We start from the raw sequence: 14,246 nt of genomic DNA on the forward strand, positions 1-14,246 counted from the left end.
CAAGTGTAACTTTCCTTCACCTCCACCCCCCTCCTTTTCTAAACCAAACAAACCAGATCCAACCTCAGAGCAGAAACTGTAGCTTAGAGTTGCTCTTCAAACTGAAAGCAAAGACCTTTCCCTCCCTGCCTCATCCCACAGTTCATAGGAGCTTGCAAAAGAAGATCAGCACTGCCAATAACTCTCCTGAACTGGTTCAGTCATGGTGCCAAGAGCACAAAAGAGCCCCAAAGAATCATGGAATCATCCAGGTTGGAAGAGACCTCCAAGATCATCCAGTCCAACCTAGCACCCAGCCCTTGACAATCAACCAGACCATGGCACTAAGTGCCTCATCCAGGCTCTTCTTGAACACCTCCAGGGACAGTGACTCCACCACCTCCCTGGGCAGCCCATTCCAATGCCAATCACTCTCTCTGCCAACAACTTCCTCCTAACATCTAGCCTAGAACCTCCCCCAGCACAACTTGAGACTGTGTCCCCTTCTTCTGTTGCTGGTTGCCTGGCAGAAGAGACCAACCCCACCTGGCTACAGCCTCCCTTCAGGTAGTTGTAGACAGCCATGAGGTCTGCCCTGAGCCTCCTCTTCTCCAGGCTGCACACCCCCAGCTCCCTCAGCCTCTCCTCACAAGGCTGTGCTCCAGGCCTCTCACCAGCTTCGTCACCCTCCTCTGGACATGTTCCAGTTCAGAAGCACTTGGGTATGTCCCCAGAAATTTAGGGTGCTCTGAAATTCTGCAGTGTAAGCAAGCACTAAATACTGCTGAAAACCAATACTGTAGGCACACATTTGACATTAACAAAAACTAAAGCAGGCTTTATCTGCAGGAAAATATTGGGTAGTTCCTGTCTATTAGCTTCATGTTCACCTAGCTGTTTGGTCAGTCAGCAAAGCAGATGCTAGCTGGGGCAGCTCACTGCTCTGCAATTGTCAGGGAGGACCTTGGGGCTCAAAGTTATAGTAAGGAGCCCTGACAGCCTAAACATGTCCTCCTTGTTGGTTGCAACACTCCTACTACAGGACTTGCTTACTGGAGGTCTGAAATAGAGCCACACGGATTCCTCCCCAGAGTTAAGCTTTTGGCTTTTTCCATTTCATTTGGTAGCATTTTCCCCTCTCAGCTGATGACTCATTGCCTTCAAGAAGCAAGACAATGTCATTTGGACCACTCTCATAAGACTCCTGCAGAGAGGAGCTGTGAGCTGGCAGCAAGGGAAGGGAAAGGTGGAAATGCTGCTTCTAGAACATCCCCTTACACACAGCATCCCAAAACCTGCTGCCAGAGCTTCTGCACAATTGCTTTGAAAAGCTGGTGAGATCAGCTGCCAGTACAGTTAATTCTGTGCAGAATCCTTCTGCCTGGAGATCAAAGTCACTTTAAAAACCTCTGGACTCTTTTGAATGAACAGGTCAAATAACCTTGGTGTTAGCAGCATTTAGGACTGTCTGATCCAGACCCATTCACAGAGGTGTGCAGGATACAAGGATGTGGATTTTCTGATCTCCAAGTTCCCTACTAGGCATACAACTAACTTCTGCTTAATATACCTGGCTGGGAACATCAGATAATAAATCCTACAGTCAGCTACAGATTACAACCTCTAATACTGGACACACAGAGTTTACCTCCAGTTGCACATAAGACAGAAAGCTGTCAAAGCAAACTGTACTTGCTGAGGAGGAGATTGCAGCTTTCACATGTCAGCTGCCTTTTAAATGAAGTTCAGATTTAGAATATATTCATGTTCAGCCCTGTCTACTGTTTATGCCTGAAAGGTAAAGGTTTGCCAGCTCTGACAGCTCTTGCTGCTTCCTGAAATGCACCATGTGTGCTCAGGTTATTTCAAGTAAGGCTCAAAATGAAAACTTTTAAACACTGCTTTTCATCCATCTCAACAAAAATATGTGTTTATTTATTTATTTATATTGAAGTGAAATCAGCAGCTAAACTGACAGCAGGACAAAACAACACATTAACCATCATAAGCATAAAAGGCTAGCCAAGCATTTCTGCCATTCCACCCAAGGAACTAACATGATCACACCTATGTCAGCAATTCAGCAGCCAATTAAGGCTCAAAAGCAGAGTTGGTCCAAAGTGCTGCTGTTAACTACTGTTTATCCTCCCACTCTTTCAATGACCTAAATTAGCTCAGTCATTTCTGATTTATCAGTAACCATGAGCATTCAGCTCAGCTCTCTCACCACAGAGCACCAAAGACATATGCATCAGTTGCAAAGAATTTAGTCTCTGTATTTATTCTCAGGCCAGGCAAAATGCAGCAAATATATGGCACAACCAGCTGCTCTACAAGCCTCGATACTGAAACCTCTGAAACACAACAAGCATTGACATTCAGGGCTCTTCCCATCCTTTGTGCTTTCATAACCTGGCTATTTTTGGGGCTCTCTGTAATCTGTTTCCCCAGAAAGCTCTGCCAGTTTCAGACCCAGCTGCAGAGATTGATTCTACATCTGTGAATGCCCATTTGTTCGCTGCCTGCTGCCTCCCTCCGCTGCTTTCTGTGAGCCTTGTTCTTTGAAAGAACAGAGCAAACTAGAGGAGAAGGGAGGAGGGATGGAGAGCAGATTAAGCAAGCTGGTACAACACAACATTCTAAGATCCTGTAAACAGAAGATTTCTTATCAAAACAGAAGTAAAAGGTTAAAGTCATTAAGTTTGTAACGCTCAGCTTGCAGCATGATGAAACCAAGCATCCAGATGCTCCAAGGGAGTGTGCACCACTCAAGTTTCCATCCTAAGGGAGCCATCAGTTACCAAGGAACTCCAAGAAACTTCACATTCCATTAGTGGAGCAGGTCAGTTCCTTGGGCTGTACTGAAGATCCTGCTTGTCTCTAGTAACTAACCAAGAGACACAGGCCAATCCATGCTGGCTGGTTTCATCAGCTTCTTGCAACTTCCCAATCAAGTCAGACAAGATCAAGTTTTGTAATAAAACTCTGCCCAACAAAACTGCCAGTTCTAGATTAAGAGATCCCCATGGACTAGGACAAGTCCCAGCATGATGAAATCCCCAGGAATGGCACAGGACTGCAGTAGCTCTGCTCACTGAACACAGAGCTAACTTGGAGACTCTTCAGCCCATGCTGCTGGTGTGCTTAAGGAAGGCTCCAATTCTAAGCAGCTCTTGACAGTGACTAAAAAAGGACTCTGAGGAGAGCAGCTGCTTTAGGCGGCCACCAAAGATTAGATGTCCAGAGTCACAGTGCAGATTCCACTTCCCCCTTCCCTCTGATGACTTCATACCCCTGTACATTTGCACGATGCAGGCAGTTAACCTATCTAGAGTAGCAACCTTACTGTACAGTAAAACGATACCCTGCTTTCACTGGAGCTCAGGAAGCTAACACATTTTGTAATTGTTTGTTGATTTCTGAACCTTATTTTGCAAACAGCTCATGTAACACAGAAGGGAAAGCCCTTGCAGGAAATTCCACAACCCCCTCCTCATGTATTTATGACAAGAGGAGGTCGCTCTGCAGGGATGCTCTATGGCAGAGTGCAGCAGAAAAATATTGCTAAATAAGCTGCAGGTGAAGTTGGAATGATGGAAGTTGGAGGGATGGCTCATCTCATCCACTCCTGGGCCCAGCATAACTGGGAGGAGATATATCAGGTCTAACATGTCCCCACAGGCAGCATAAAACTATCCTGTCAGATGTGTGTATCGCCATAGAAAGATTTGGATCTTCTGCCTGATAGCCTCAGCAGATCTTCTCATGCTCTTTTCTCCTTTAAAGACACAAAAATAGATGCACTCTCACTCCACATCACCCTTTTAAGTAGTATACAAAATGACTGACTCAATCCAACATGCCCTTTCAGCCATCCCTTCCATGCTCAGAAATCATGGACTGTTTTGTCATTACTGGGACAGAAACCCCTTCATTTGTCTCAACTACCTCCTCACACTTCTCTACCTCATAGATCTGATTTATCACTCTTTTCAAATGAATTGATTAGAATTACCATAGCAGAAAACAACATCTAAAACCAGATGCCAAGGAAAGGAACAGAAAAGGCATCAAATGAGAAGATCCTAGGAGCATTTTCTTAGTGTTAGATTGACTTGGAATGGGATGAGGAAGGACTGAATCAGCTGCATGAACTCCATCATTCCAGAACTCAACAGGCACAAGGAATGTCATACCCACAGAGGAACCTGTGCTTGTGAAGCTCTTGATGCAAAACTTGCCCTCAAGAGCTCTACCTACAACACTAAAGCAATGAAATGAAGTCACAGCACCTGGCACACTGGCTGTTGTGGACTAGGAGTAGTGCTAGGCAGCTGTGCCACAGCAACACCCTCACCTCAGGCTTTCCTACTCAACAAGCAATACCTAATAGTGCAATCTGTGTGTACAGGACATCCATCTAGCAAGGCCAGCTTCAGCTTCTGCAGGAAGTAAGGAAAAAAGGTCTCTTCCGTTAAGAGGGGAAAAGTAATGGGTGGTAAACGACAGTTCAAGAAGGTGAAAAATCCAGGAGGGGCAACACACAAGAGGATCCCCACACCTCACTGACCAACAGCTACTGTTTTCTAAAGTCACTTGAGCCTCCAAACAACTGTTCCCTGGGTAATGATGGGACACTTCCAGTAGAAGACATACATTGGAACACCCATCAATTGCCTTAGCAAAACTCCCCAGCTTTAAGGCACAGACAGCTTCTCCATTTCATCTCTCTTACAAAGCCCTGGAAGCTGATATAAAGACCACAGAGACATAAAGCCTTTGATACTCTGTGCTATCTTCAGGCTCAGAGCACCAGCTCACTTTACAGAGCTGTTTATGCAAGAAACGGCCTGAAAAGAGTTCCTTTAGAGCTCAAATCCCCAAGATCTGAGCAAGAGCCCGCCTTGCAGTCGATTAGAAAACCAACACTTCCAGGCTGACAGAAGTCCTTGGAAAAGGCAGCAGTAATCCTGCACTGGAGGCTAGCACATCCTCCCCTAGGGCTGACTCCAAGTTCCCAGAGCACAAGCGTTTATGAATGCAGTTACTGCACAGGCAAGTAGCAGAGATTAGGAGACGGCTGTACAGCAGCAGCGCGGCTGTGGCAAGGAGGAAGAGTCCTGCCTAGCAGTAACTGTCAGCTTCAGCTGGAAACAGAAAAGAAAGCAAACGACCGAGCTAGGGCAAAGCAGGAGGCAGGGCTCAGGCTACCGCAGATCTGCAGCCGGAGTCTCAGCGCAATTAGAAACGCTCCGCAAATGCCCCTCACCAGTCGCTCCTGCAGGCTGGAGCATCCTCCGCAGCGGCAGCCGCACATCCCCGGGGCTTCCAGAGCCAGCGGGCAGCGCTCCCCGGCTGCTTATGAGGTGAACTCCCCGCTTCCCCACGGCACACCCCCGGCAGGGCTGAGCCGGGATAGGGGCTCCCTCCCGGGACCAGGCGACAGCGGGGTCGGCACCGCCTCCCTCGGCCGCTCTTCCCCCGGGGCAGCCGTTTCCCATGCTCCGTTCCCTGTGCCCCCGGAGCCACCGTCCGGCCGAGGGCCCTGGGAAAGTCTGGCTCTTCCCAGGGCCCCGGGGGGTCCCACCGCTTCCCACGCCCCGCGGGGTCAGGGCGGCAGGGGTGTGTGTATAGGGGGCGGTAGGGGCTGTCTCTGTGTGTCCCGTTCCCCTCACTCACCTCTGTCGCTGCGCCTCCAGAGCGAAGCCGCCGCCCGCCGCGTTCTGTGTGGGGCTCAACAGCCCCGCTGCGCCCGGTTTGGTGGCCGCCAGCATCCCCGGCAGGGCGGGCGGCGCCGCGGGCGGTGGACAGAGCGGGCCGCCCAGGAGCAGCTGCGGTAGAAACATGCTACCACGGGTGGAGTCCGCCTCCCCCTTGGCTCCGGTGGTGGCGACGAGAGGGGAGACGCCGGTCAGCAGCAGAGCGGGCGGCGGTTGGCAGGCGGGCGACGGGGACAACAAACGAGGGGGGACTCCGGTCGGCTCCGCCGCCGCTGCCTCCTCCCCTTCGCCCGGGCCGGCGGGCGGCAGCGGTTTCTCGGTGGGCGGGCAGGGCGGCCGTCCGTCCAAGGAGATGTTGTTGAGGAAGAAGAGGGCGGCCTGCCGCCGCCGGGAGTCACCCCGCTTCCGCGGCGGCGGCTGCTCGCGGGGCGGGCGGGGAGGCGGAGAGCCGCACGCCGTGGCCGCGGCCATTCTCCGAATGAGCCGCGACCGCCTCGGCCGCCCAGGTTGGGCCGGCGGGGGGCGCAGCAGCGCCCACAATTCGCACGCTGATTGGATGCGTCGCGCCGGAATGTAAATAAGCTCAGCCGTTGCCCCACGCTGATTGGCTCGGCTTGGTTATTACGGGTATCCCCGCCCTCCCGCGCCGGCCGGTGGGCCTCTGCCGGGTCCTAGCACCGGTGAGCGTTAACGGCTCCTCTGGCACAAGAGGCTCGGTGGTGCCCCCGTCCGGCGGGCTGAGGCTGCCCCAGTAGCCGCGGACTGGCAAACCCCTTCCTGGTTCTCTCCCCACAGGCAGTTCCTTCCTCCTTCAGGTGCTTCCCTAGAACAGCCACAAGCTCATCGTGTCCCCATTCAACGGTCCCCTTCTCCCCACCTGAACCCTCAAGTGACTCTGCTGGTTGCCCAGTCCGAAGGTCTTCTGGCCTTCATGCAGGCAGGAGGGACACATCTAAAATCATCAGCTAGTGGCTATGTGCATCACGTTGCTCCTACAAGACGTTTCTCACCTTTTTCCAGTCCAACAGCCTGGGGTGGACCTCAGCCTGCCAGCCCCGGGGATCTTGGCATGAATCCCCGCGCACGATCTTGAGACTGACCAGCAGCCCCTGTAAAGGGATGAATCCTCACTCCTTTCAGCCCCTGCTGCGAAACCGAGGCAGCGCTGGTCGTGGGACGTATATGAACAGGGCAGACACAAATCTGGGAGAGTATAAACTACATATTTTTGCCCACCAAATGACTCAAGCGCAGCATGACGCTTCCCGGACTGGTGTGTTTATGCTGCACGGAGTAAACACACCCCTCAGGCACTTGAGCTGCTCTCTGCCACATCCCAGGATGCTCTGACTGCTTGCCAACTGAGAGAGCTTTGCCCTTCCTGCCGTCCTCGGAGGACATTGATGTGCACTGACGATGTCCACGCGATTAAGGCTGGCAGAAGAAGCTTAGGAGCTTTGCTGGGTGCTGTGGCTATGGGTGCTGACAGCCTCTGTGCTGCCCAACTCACATGCTCCAAAGCAGCTTATGCCCCCAGAAGGGATTTTGCCAATGGACAAATTGCCCAAATTTACCATCAACGAAGAACCACTGAGATGTTACAGTTAAGCAGGTATTTGTCTGTTTGCAACATTGGACCCCTGGAGTGCTAAATGCTTGTGCCAAATATGTTTAAAGAAGCTAGATGCCAGCTCTTCATATTGCTTGCAGTTTACACCAGCAATCAGACTGATGTCTGATGATGTGACCTGAAATATGGTCACTGAATAAAAGATAGATTTTGAAGCTGTCCTATAAAACACACAGAGGTTCTATGTCTTTTCAGATGGCTGTTTCATAAGATCCTCTTTTGTGTACCATTGCAAGTGGGGCAGCAACACTTTTTTAATAGCATTAATAGCATTTAATAATAATAATAGGATTGGGACAGGAAATATAAGACAATGTTTTCATGTAGGCTTCCATTAAAAAAGGCATACAGTGAAATATAAACTCTCCACTTTAAATTCCCAAGAACATCCTTCAGTATCTTCTGCTCTTCAATCTAGGTCAGATTTTGAGCCTAAATTATTTGGCAGCATCATCTCTGATCACAGCTGAGTCAAAAAATAATTTGGGATAAAAAGGGATGAAAATCCTTCCCGCTGGCAAGCTCATCAAATAAGCCAAGGGATAAATGGGCATGGAAACCTAGCTAGGCTTGTTGAGAACCATTCTCTGGAACCCAAGATTGGATTGTAACAAACACTTTCTTTTTTATGTTTTTCATTCTCTCCTTGTAAAAACCTCTGCAGGATGTAAATTTTCCCACTGAGTCAACGCAGGATGAAGAAGGAGGGAGCCAGCCTCCATAACTTAGTGGGTTGCCAACTTCAAAGCTGAATTTAGCGGTCTGAATGTCGCTGCTGTTATTGCTGGGGAGTTTTCAGCTGCATCTGACAGGCAAACTGGCTCCCAGTGTGTGAGTTCAGTGGGCACGTTGCTGTGTTTCCAGAAAGCTGCTGCTAAAAGCAGTGGGTGGCACAGCAGCATTGGTTCCACAAATGGCAGCAACTGGGTACAACCCCAAGCATCCTTTTCTTCCTGTTTCCTGCAGTGAGGGAATCCCTGCAGCAGTGTCCAAGCTCCATTTTGACTGGAGGTGCTCTTAATTCATATACAGGGATGAAAAGGAGAAAGGCTGGATTCATGGTGGTGCTGCACAGCAGCTTCAAGGTCTGGGCTGAAGCACACTCCAACCTTAACCACTGGAATCCCCTGGACTGACTGGAAGGCAGGTGGGTCTGCATCCACACCAGTGTCATTCCCAAATGTAAAGCATTACTCTGAAAGCTTCAATGATCAACTCATACTCATCCTGCTTCTGGAGCTCCTGCTCTACCTTGAAGGAATTCCTGGGTGGTGTGGACATGTCTGAGCAGTCAGGGCTTGTTGGAATAAGGAGCTGGTGTGGAGCAGGCCAAGCCTGAAAGTCTTTGTTTCAATATTATATGAAGAGTGGAGCCACCAAAGTCACCAAGAATTTTCTATGTGGAGGAACTGCAGGATTTGGTCTAAGCATCTGATATGAGACAGCATTTTTAAGTACATATGTGGGCTGGGTGTTACATTTTTTTTTTGCAGAATCATGGCCCAAAACCAAGTAAAGATAAACAGGTCATGAATATATTTAGGCTGGGAACCAGAAGAACAGCCTTCTAGTTGGAGGAACTCCTAGTATTAAGATAAGGCATCAGAAATTTCTGTACAGACTTCTGCAGCCTACATAGGGAGTGAATGAGGATCTAACAGGCCTCACAGGGAACCAGGGTGGTCTTTAGAAGTCAGGGAGGATAATGAGTAAGTGCTATGTTCACCCAGAGCTTGATATCCCTTCCTGATCAGGCTCTAATCCAAGGACTTCATCCCAAGGATGCTATCACGATTCAGCTCTTAAATTCTCTCCTTCAATCAACACACCCAGGGGGAACCAGGACTGTTTGGAGCTAAGCTTCACACTCACAACATCAATCTAAAGACCAGTCACTGTGGTTTTGAGGACTATGCATTCTCCTGAGCTCACCTTCCCCCTCCTATTTAGTGTATCTCAGAACATTCCTGGGGGTACCATTCCCTACATGTGTTGTGTACGTAAGAAATGAAGTGCAGCCTAACTGCATTCACACGTTGGACCACTCCTGCTCCCTGCTGGCATATCCATCTCCATGGCTCCCCTCCTGCACCTCAGCATTGGCTCAAGCTGTTGGCCCCAGCACGACATTAGCCGTGCAACCTGCAGCAGTTTCCATCTGCCTCCAGTCAGCTCCAGTTGGGAGTCCTGGTTTGTCCCGGCTGTTGCTGGAGCGAGGTGACCATGTCCTCTGGGCTCCTGGGTGCTCACCCACGGTGGGTGATGCAATCCTCTGCTCTCGCTGCACATTTAAGTTGCAGCAAAATTATATGCTGAGCCCCAGGAGGCAAACGCTGCCGACAGACCTCTGTTGAAAACTGTGCCTTGGAAAATGACTCAGGCTCTCCTGTGTGACACCAAGGGTGCAAAGCCCGTGGTGCTGATGGGTTTAATCACAGAGCCCTGTGCTCACAGGGGGCTTGGGTCATGAAAAATGCATGTGGTGATTACATGAGGATTTGTGAATGAATGAATCAGACCTTCTCTCTGTACCACTGCTCTACATGCAGTTATTGATAGATCAATAATCTTCACGGGAGGATCTTGCAAAATATCTTTTCTTGAGAGGCCCCACTGGAGATCAGCACGTTGGGCAGCAAGTTTGGTAAGAGCAGGGGCTATGGAACTGAGGAACTCTCCAAGGGTTGACAACAACGTTCAAGGCAAAGCAAAAAAAAGCTGTGATGCCCAAGGGATGCAGAAGGAACATACACTTCAGCTCAAAATTTCCTAATAAACTTTGCTTGAGATAAAGGAGCAAAGCAACTCCCTGTATCTTTCCCTTCCAGGAACCACCACTGCATGCTGGACTTGCTAAGCCCACCCACAACTCCACAGCCTCCTTTCAAAGGTGTAAAGCCTTGTTCCTGTGCTCTGTTCTGAACATTTAAGTTGTCCCTGCCTCCCCCAAGCTCCCAGCTGTGCCCTGCCTTTGTGCATTTGACCTTGGGAAGGAACTGCAAGAAATGCACAACCCACTTAAATTCTGAAAAGAGGACTTAAGCAAGACTTCAGTAATGCCTGGAATGAGTTTTCCTGTGGTGAACTGAGGAGTGAAGCCACGTTTCCAAAGCCAGCACTATAAATGGGCATTACTGACTGATCAGATCTTGGCTGGTAGGATTTCACTGCAGAGAAGGTGGTGCCCAGTCTCATGAAAAGGGCATGAATTAAGCAACCTTCAAGATGGTTATTGTCATACAGGCAGTACCACCCTGGAATACTGTAAGGGGGCAGAATCTGATCTGCATTTCTCTGGTTTAGGTGCTTTTTGTTCCTCCCTTGCAACCAGCCACCTCCTCAGAACAGTCCCCTTCTGCTTTGAGCTCATCAGACTTCCCTCTTTCCTGCACGACATCGTCTTCGTCACACGTGCAACAGAGGAACCTTTGTGTGGTGGCAGGAGGTTGTTTCTGAGCTGGAAATTTATACTCATAGCTAGGCCTGCACAAACTTATTTCTTAGGAAATTTACAAATCAAGAGTCACTGAAAATGTCATTTTACTGCTGGGCTTTGTGGGAGGCTGATGCACAAGGAGGACCAGGGCGGCTCTGCAAGCTGGGAGCAATGCTCAGTACTGGGAGAATGATTCAGCAGGTAACAGATGCTGGAAGATCAGGAAGCAGAGGAGTGGTGATGGTCTGCTAGCAGAACTGTTTTGCATGATGGGCATCAACAGAACCACTTGTTGCAAGTTTGGATGGACAGAGTGAACAGGGATACTTGTACCACGTCTCTTCCAGATTCATGTACGGTTTCACATAGCTCCTGATCTGAGCAAACCCAAGCTGTGCTCTGAACCCATCCCTCCAGGAAACCAGTTCACTGGCCCAGTCATCTGACCTGCATTGCGTCACTGATGACATCAGAGCTATAATTTGTCTAAACAAACGAAATGAGAGCTGCCAGTCTCCCTGAAGGACTGATCTGTTTGTGGGACAGCCTCTCTTCTGCTTTGCCGCTCTGTGGGTGCTAACTCGTGCGCTCTAAGGGTAATTCCAGGGGAGTTTTGGAGATTGTTGTGTAAAATGTCCCTCTTGTGATGCACAGAAGCATGGCAACCAAACCAGTTTAACCCTGCAAAAAGCAAGAACTGGTGCACAGAGACCCCCTTGGAGTCATTACCCAAACTCCAGTGAAGTTATGGAAAGGTTGCTGTGTTCTCAAGGAAGCCAGGATCAGCCTGTGGGGCTGGACGCTGCTCAGCCTGGGGATACTTGTCAATGTCAGGTTAATGTTTGGACTTCATCTTGAAGGTCTTCTCTAATCCAGGCAATTCTGTGATTCTGTGTGCTCCTGCAAACATCTCACCTTTAGCAGAACTGAACTTACCTAGGAGAAACTTCTCTGTGTAGCTCCAGATCTCTTTGCAGCTCTCAGATTTCTCCCTTCCAGCAGAACAGTTCAAGTCTGAGGCTGCCTGTGTATCACCAAATCAATACATGCATTTGTCTGTCAAGAATGACTTGGACAAAAGTCTGTCAAGCATAATTGCCTTCAGCAATTATCCATGTTTCTGGAACATGGGAGGGGCAAGTGACATCAAGCCAGGGACTGGGTGGGAGCACAGTTTCCAAGGTGAAATGCAGTGTATAAACTTTATTTGTTTTCAGCATTTTGCTGAGAGCTGACAAAACTTTTTCTGTTCTGTTTTGATTTTATGGTTTTGGGATGTCCCTACCCTCTGAAATATGTGTCCCTGCCAGCTCCTCAAACACATCCTACACAAAGATACAGGACATCAGCTGAAAATGCCTGCTGGAAAAAGGCAAGGAGCAACAGAAAAAAAGTTCATTAAGTGAAGGTGGATTCTGTAGGGCAAGAAAAGAAAAACTCTTTGGAAAAAAAACAGAAATTGAGGAGTTCCTTATTTTTGGCAGGGCTTCTGCACATTTTGCTTATCAAGGGTTCATCATAGGGAGGAGATTATAGTCACGTACAAGTCCCCCTCCCTTCTTCAGTTCTCCTGATCCCAGGCTGCCTCCCTGCAGTCTGAGTGGCCTCTTCGTGGCATGCCGAGATTTCTTCCACTTCTCCCCCGGGTGGGGCGTTATTACAAGGCAGACCTATCCAGCTCTCCATCTGTGTTCAGAGCTCCTCTGGGAATTGCTGCCCCCTGCAAGTCAGTCCGAGCGAGGGACAGACGCAGTGCTGGCTGCTGAGAGCTGAAAAGGGAAGGTGGCAGTCGTGGCCCTGATCCACTTTCCATAGCCGTGGCCTGAACAGTTTGAGCTTGGACAAATCAACAACCTTGCAGCCCCTAAGTGCCCATCCCCTCCTTGTGCCAGCTCTTGTGCTCCATATCCACAACGCAGCACTGAGGTGCAAGGTGAGAGATGAATGTTACATGGGCTGAGGTGGTCCTCAAGAGACTCATAGAATGGTTTGGGTAGGGAGGGACATTTCAAAGCTCATCTAGTCCACCCCTCCTGCACTGAGCAGGGACACCTGCAACTAGAACAGGTTGCTCAGAGCTCCATAGAGCCTGACCTGGAATGTTTCCAGGAATAGGGCAGCTGGTGCTGGAGGAACTGTTTTCTCTGTTAGACCCACTACCCCTTCATACCCTGCACGTCCCAAGCATTCCTGAGTGCAGACCATCAGGACAGACACCAGTCTGCAGAAGAGGAGGCTCCCAGGTGACATTATTGTGGCCTTCCAGGATCTGAAGGGGGTCTACAAAAAAGCTGGGGAGGGACTTTTTTAGGCTGTCAGGGGGTTACAGGACTAGGGGGAATGGAGCAAAGCTGGAGGCGAGAAAATTCAGAGTGGAGTTGAGGAGGAAGTTGTTCAGCATGAGAGTGGTGAGAGCCTGGAATGGGTTGCCCAGGGAGGTAGTTGAGGCCCCATCCCTGGAAGTATTTAAAGCCAGGTGAGATGAGGCTTTGGGCAGCCTGCTCTAGGGTAGGGTGTCCCTGCCCATGGCAGGGGGATTGGAACTAGATGATCCTTGTGGTCCCTTCCAACCCTGACTGATTCTATGAGTCTGTGATTCTGTGACATTACCTATTGCTGGTGGATAACTCACAGGCTGGTGCTTGTTCAAGTTGGTTCCTGTCCACAGCACAGGGGTTGGACTAGTTGATCTTTAAAGGTCGCTTCCAACCCAAGTCATTCTATGACTCTGTGACTTTGCTCCTCAGCACAGAGAATGAGGGAGCAGCTATATCCACTGTCCATAACACATCTGTCTCAGAAACCCCCCAGCTCCTCAATCCTGCTTCCTTGCAGCTTTTTGGGGTAGGATTTTTTCTTTCTGAAGGGGTGGGAACATGTTGTGAGGTGTGCAGAAAGGATGCTCTTGACAGGCTAGGCACTTGGCTTGCTGCACTTTGCCTTCCAATGGGCAAACCAATGCACATTTAAATAGAAATAACTGTAGATAAAGGCAACTGTGGTAGATCAGAGAGGGCAAATACTCTCTCTGGCACTTTGGCTTCCCTTCATTTTGGCACTGTTCTCCACATATGTACTAGGAACCACCCAGACTGGCTTGTGATACAAGGTCACAGCTCACTGCAGCCCTTTTCATCCCCTCTCCAGCCAGAGAGCCTTGATGCTCTCACTTGATGCTGAAGGAAAATGTGCCCATGCTTAACACACCAGAAAAGATTTGTTTAAGAACAGTTTATCCACATGAAAAGAAGCTCCAGGCAGTCCTGCCAAGGTCAGTGTGGAATGCTGAGCTGCTGCTCTGTTGAGAGCCACATCTGAGTCTCACACACCTGCCTTTTCCAGGCATGCAGGACACTTCAGAGAGAGGAGGCACACAAGCCCTCCCTCCCCATGCTCTTCTCCCTGTCCTCTCCAGTGACATGTCCCACCTGTCCACCGATCTGCTTGCTCCTCACTTCACCAGAAAGGAAAACAGCAGACC

General features: G+C 49.7%; 1 protein-coding gene across 2 annotated transcripts in view; it reads right to left on the reverse strand.

The window, feature by feature from the left end:
* The window catches only part of CABLES2 (Cdk5 and Abl enzyme substrate 2), a 28,055-nt gene extending 21,857 nt beyond the window's left edge, over positions 1-6,198 (reverse strand). For both annotated transcript variants that reach the window (XM_064167590.1, XM_064167589.1), the window contains exon 1: positions 5,659-6,198. In XM_064167590.1, the coding sequence (XP_064023660.1) occupies positions 5,659-6,170 (512 nt within the window). In that variant the 5' untranslated portion in view covers positions 6,171-6,198. The remainder of the gene's footprint in view (positions 1-5,658) is intronic.
* Between the last annotated feature and the right edge of the window lie 8,048 nt (positions 6,199-14,246).

The sequence above is a fragment of the Pogoniulus pusillus genome, chromosome 29, assembly GCF_015220805.1.
Source record: "Pogoniulus pusillus isolate bPogPus1 chromosome 29, bPogPus1.pri, whole genome shotgun sequence".
Taxonomy (NCBI): domain Eukaryota; kingdom Metazoa; phylum Chordata; class Aves; order Piciformes; family Lybiidae; genus Pogoniulus; species Pogoniulus pusillus.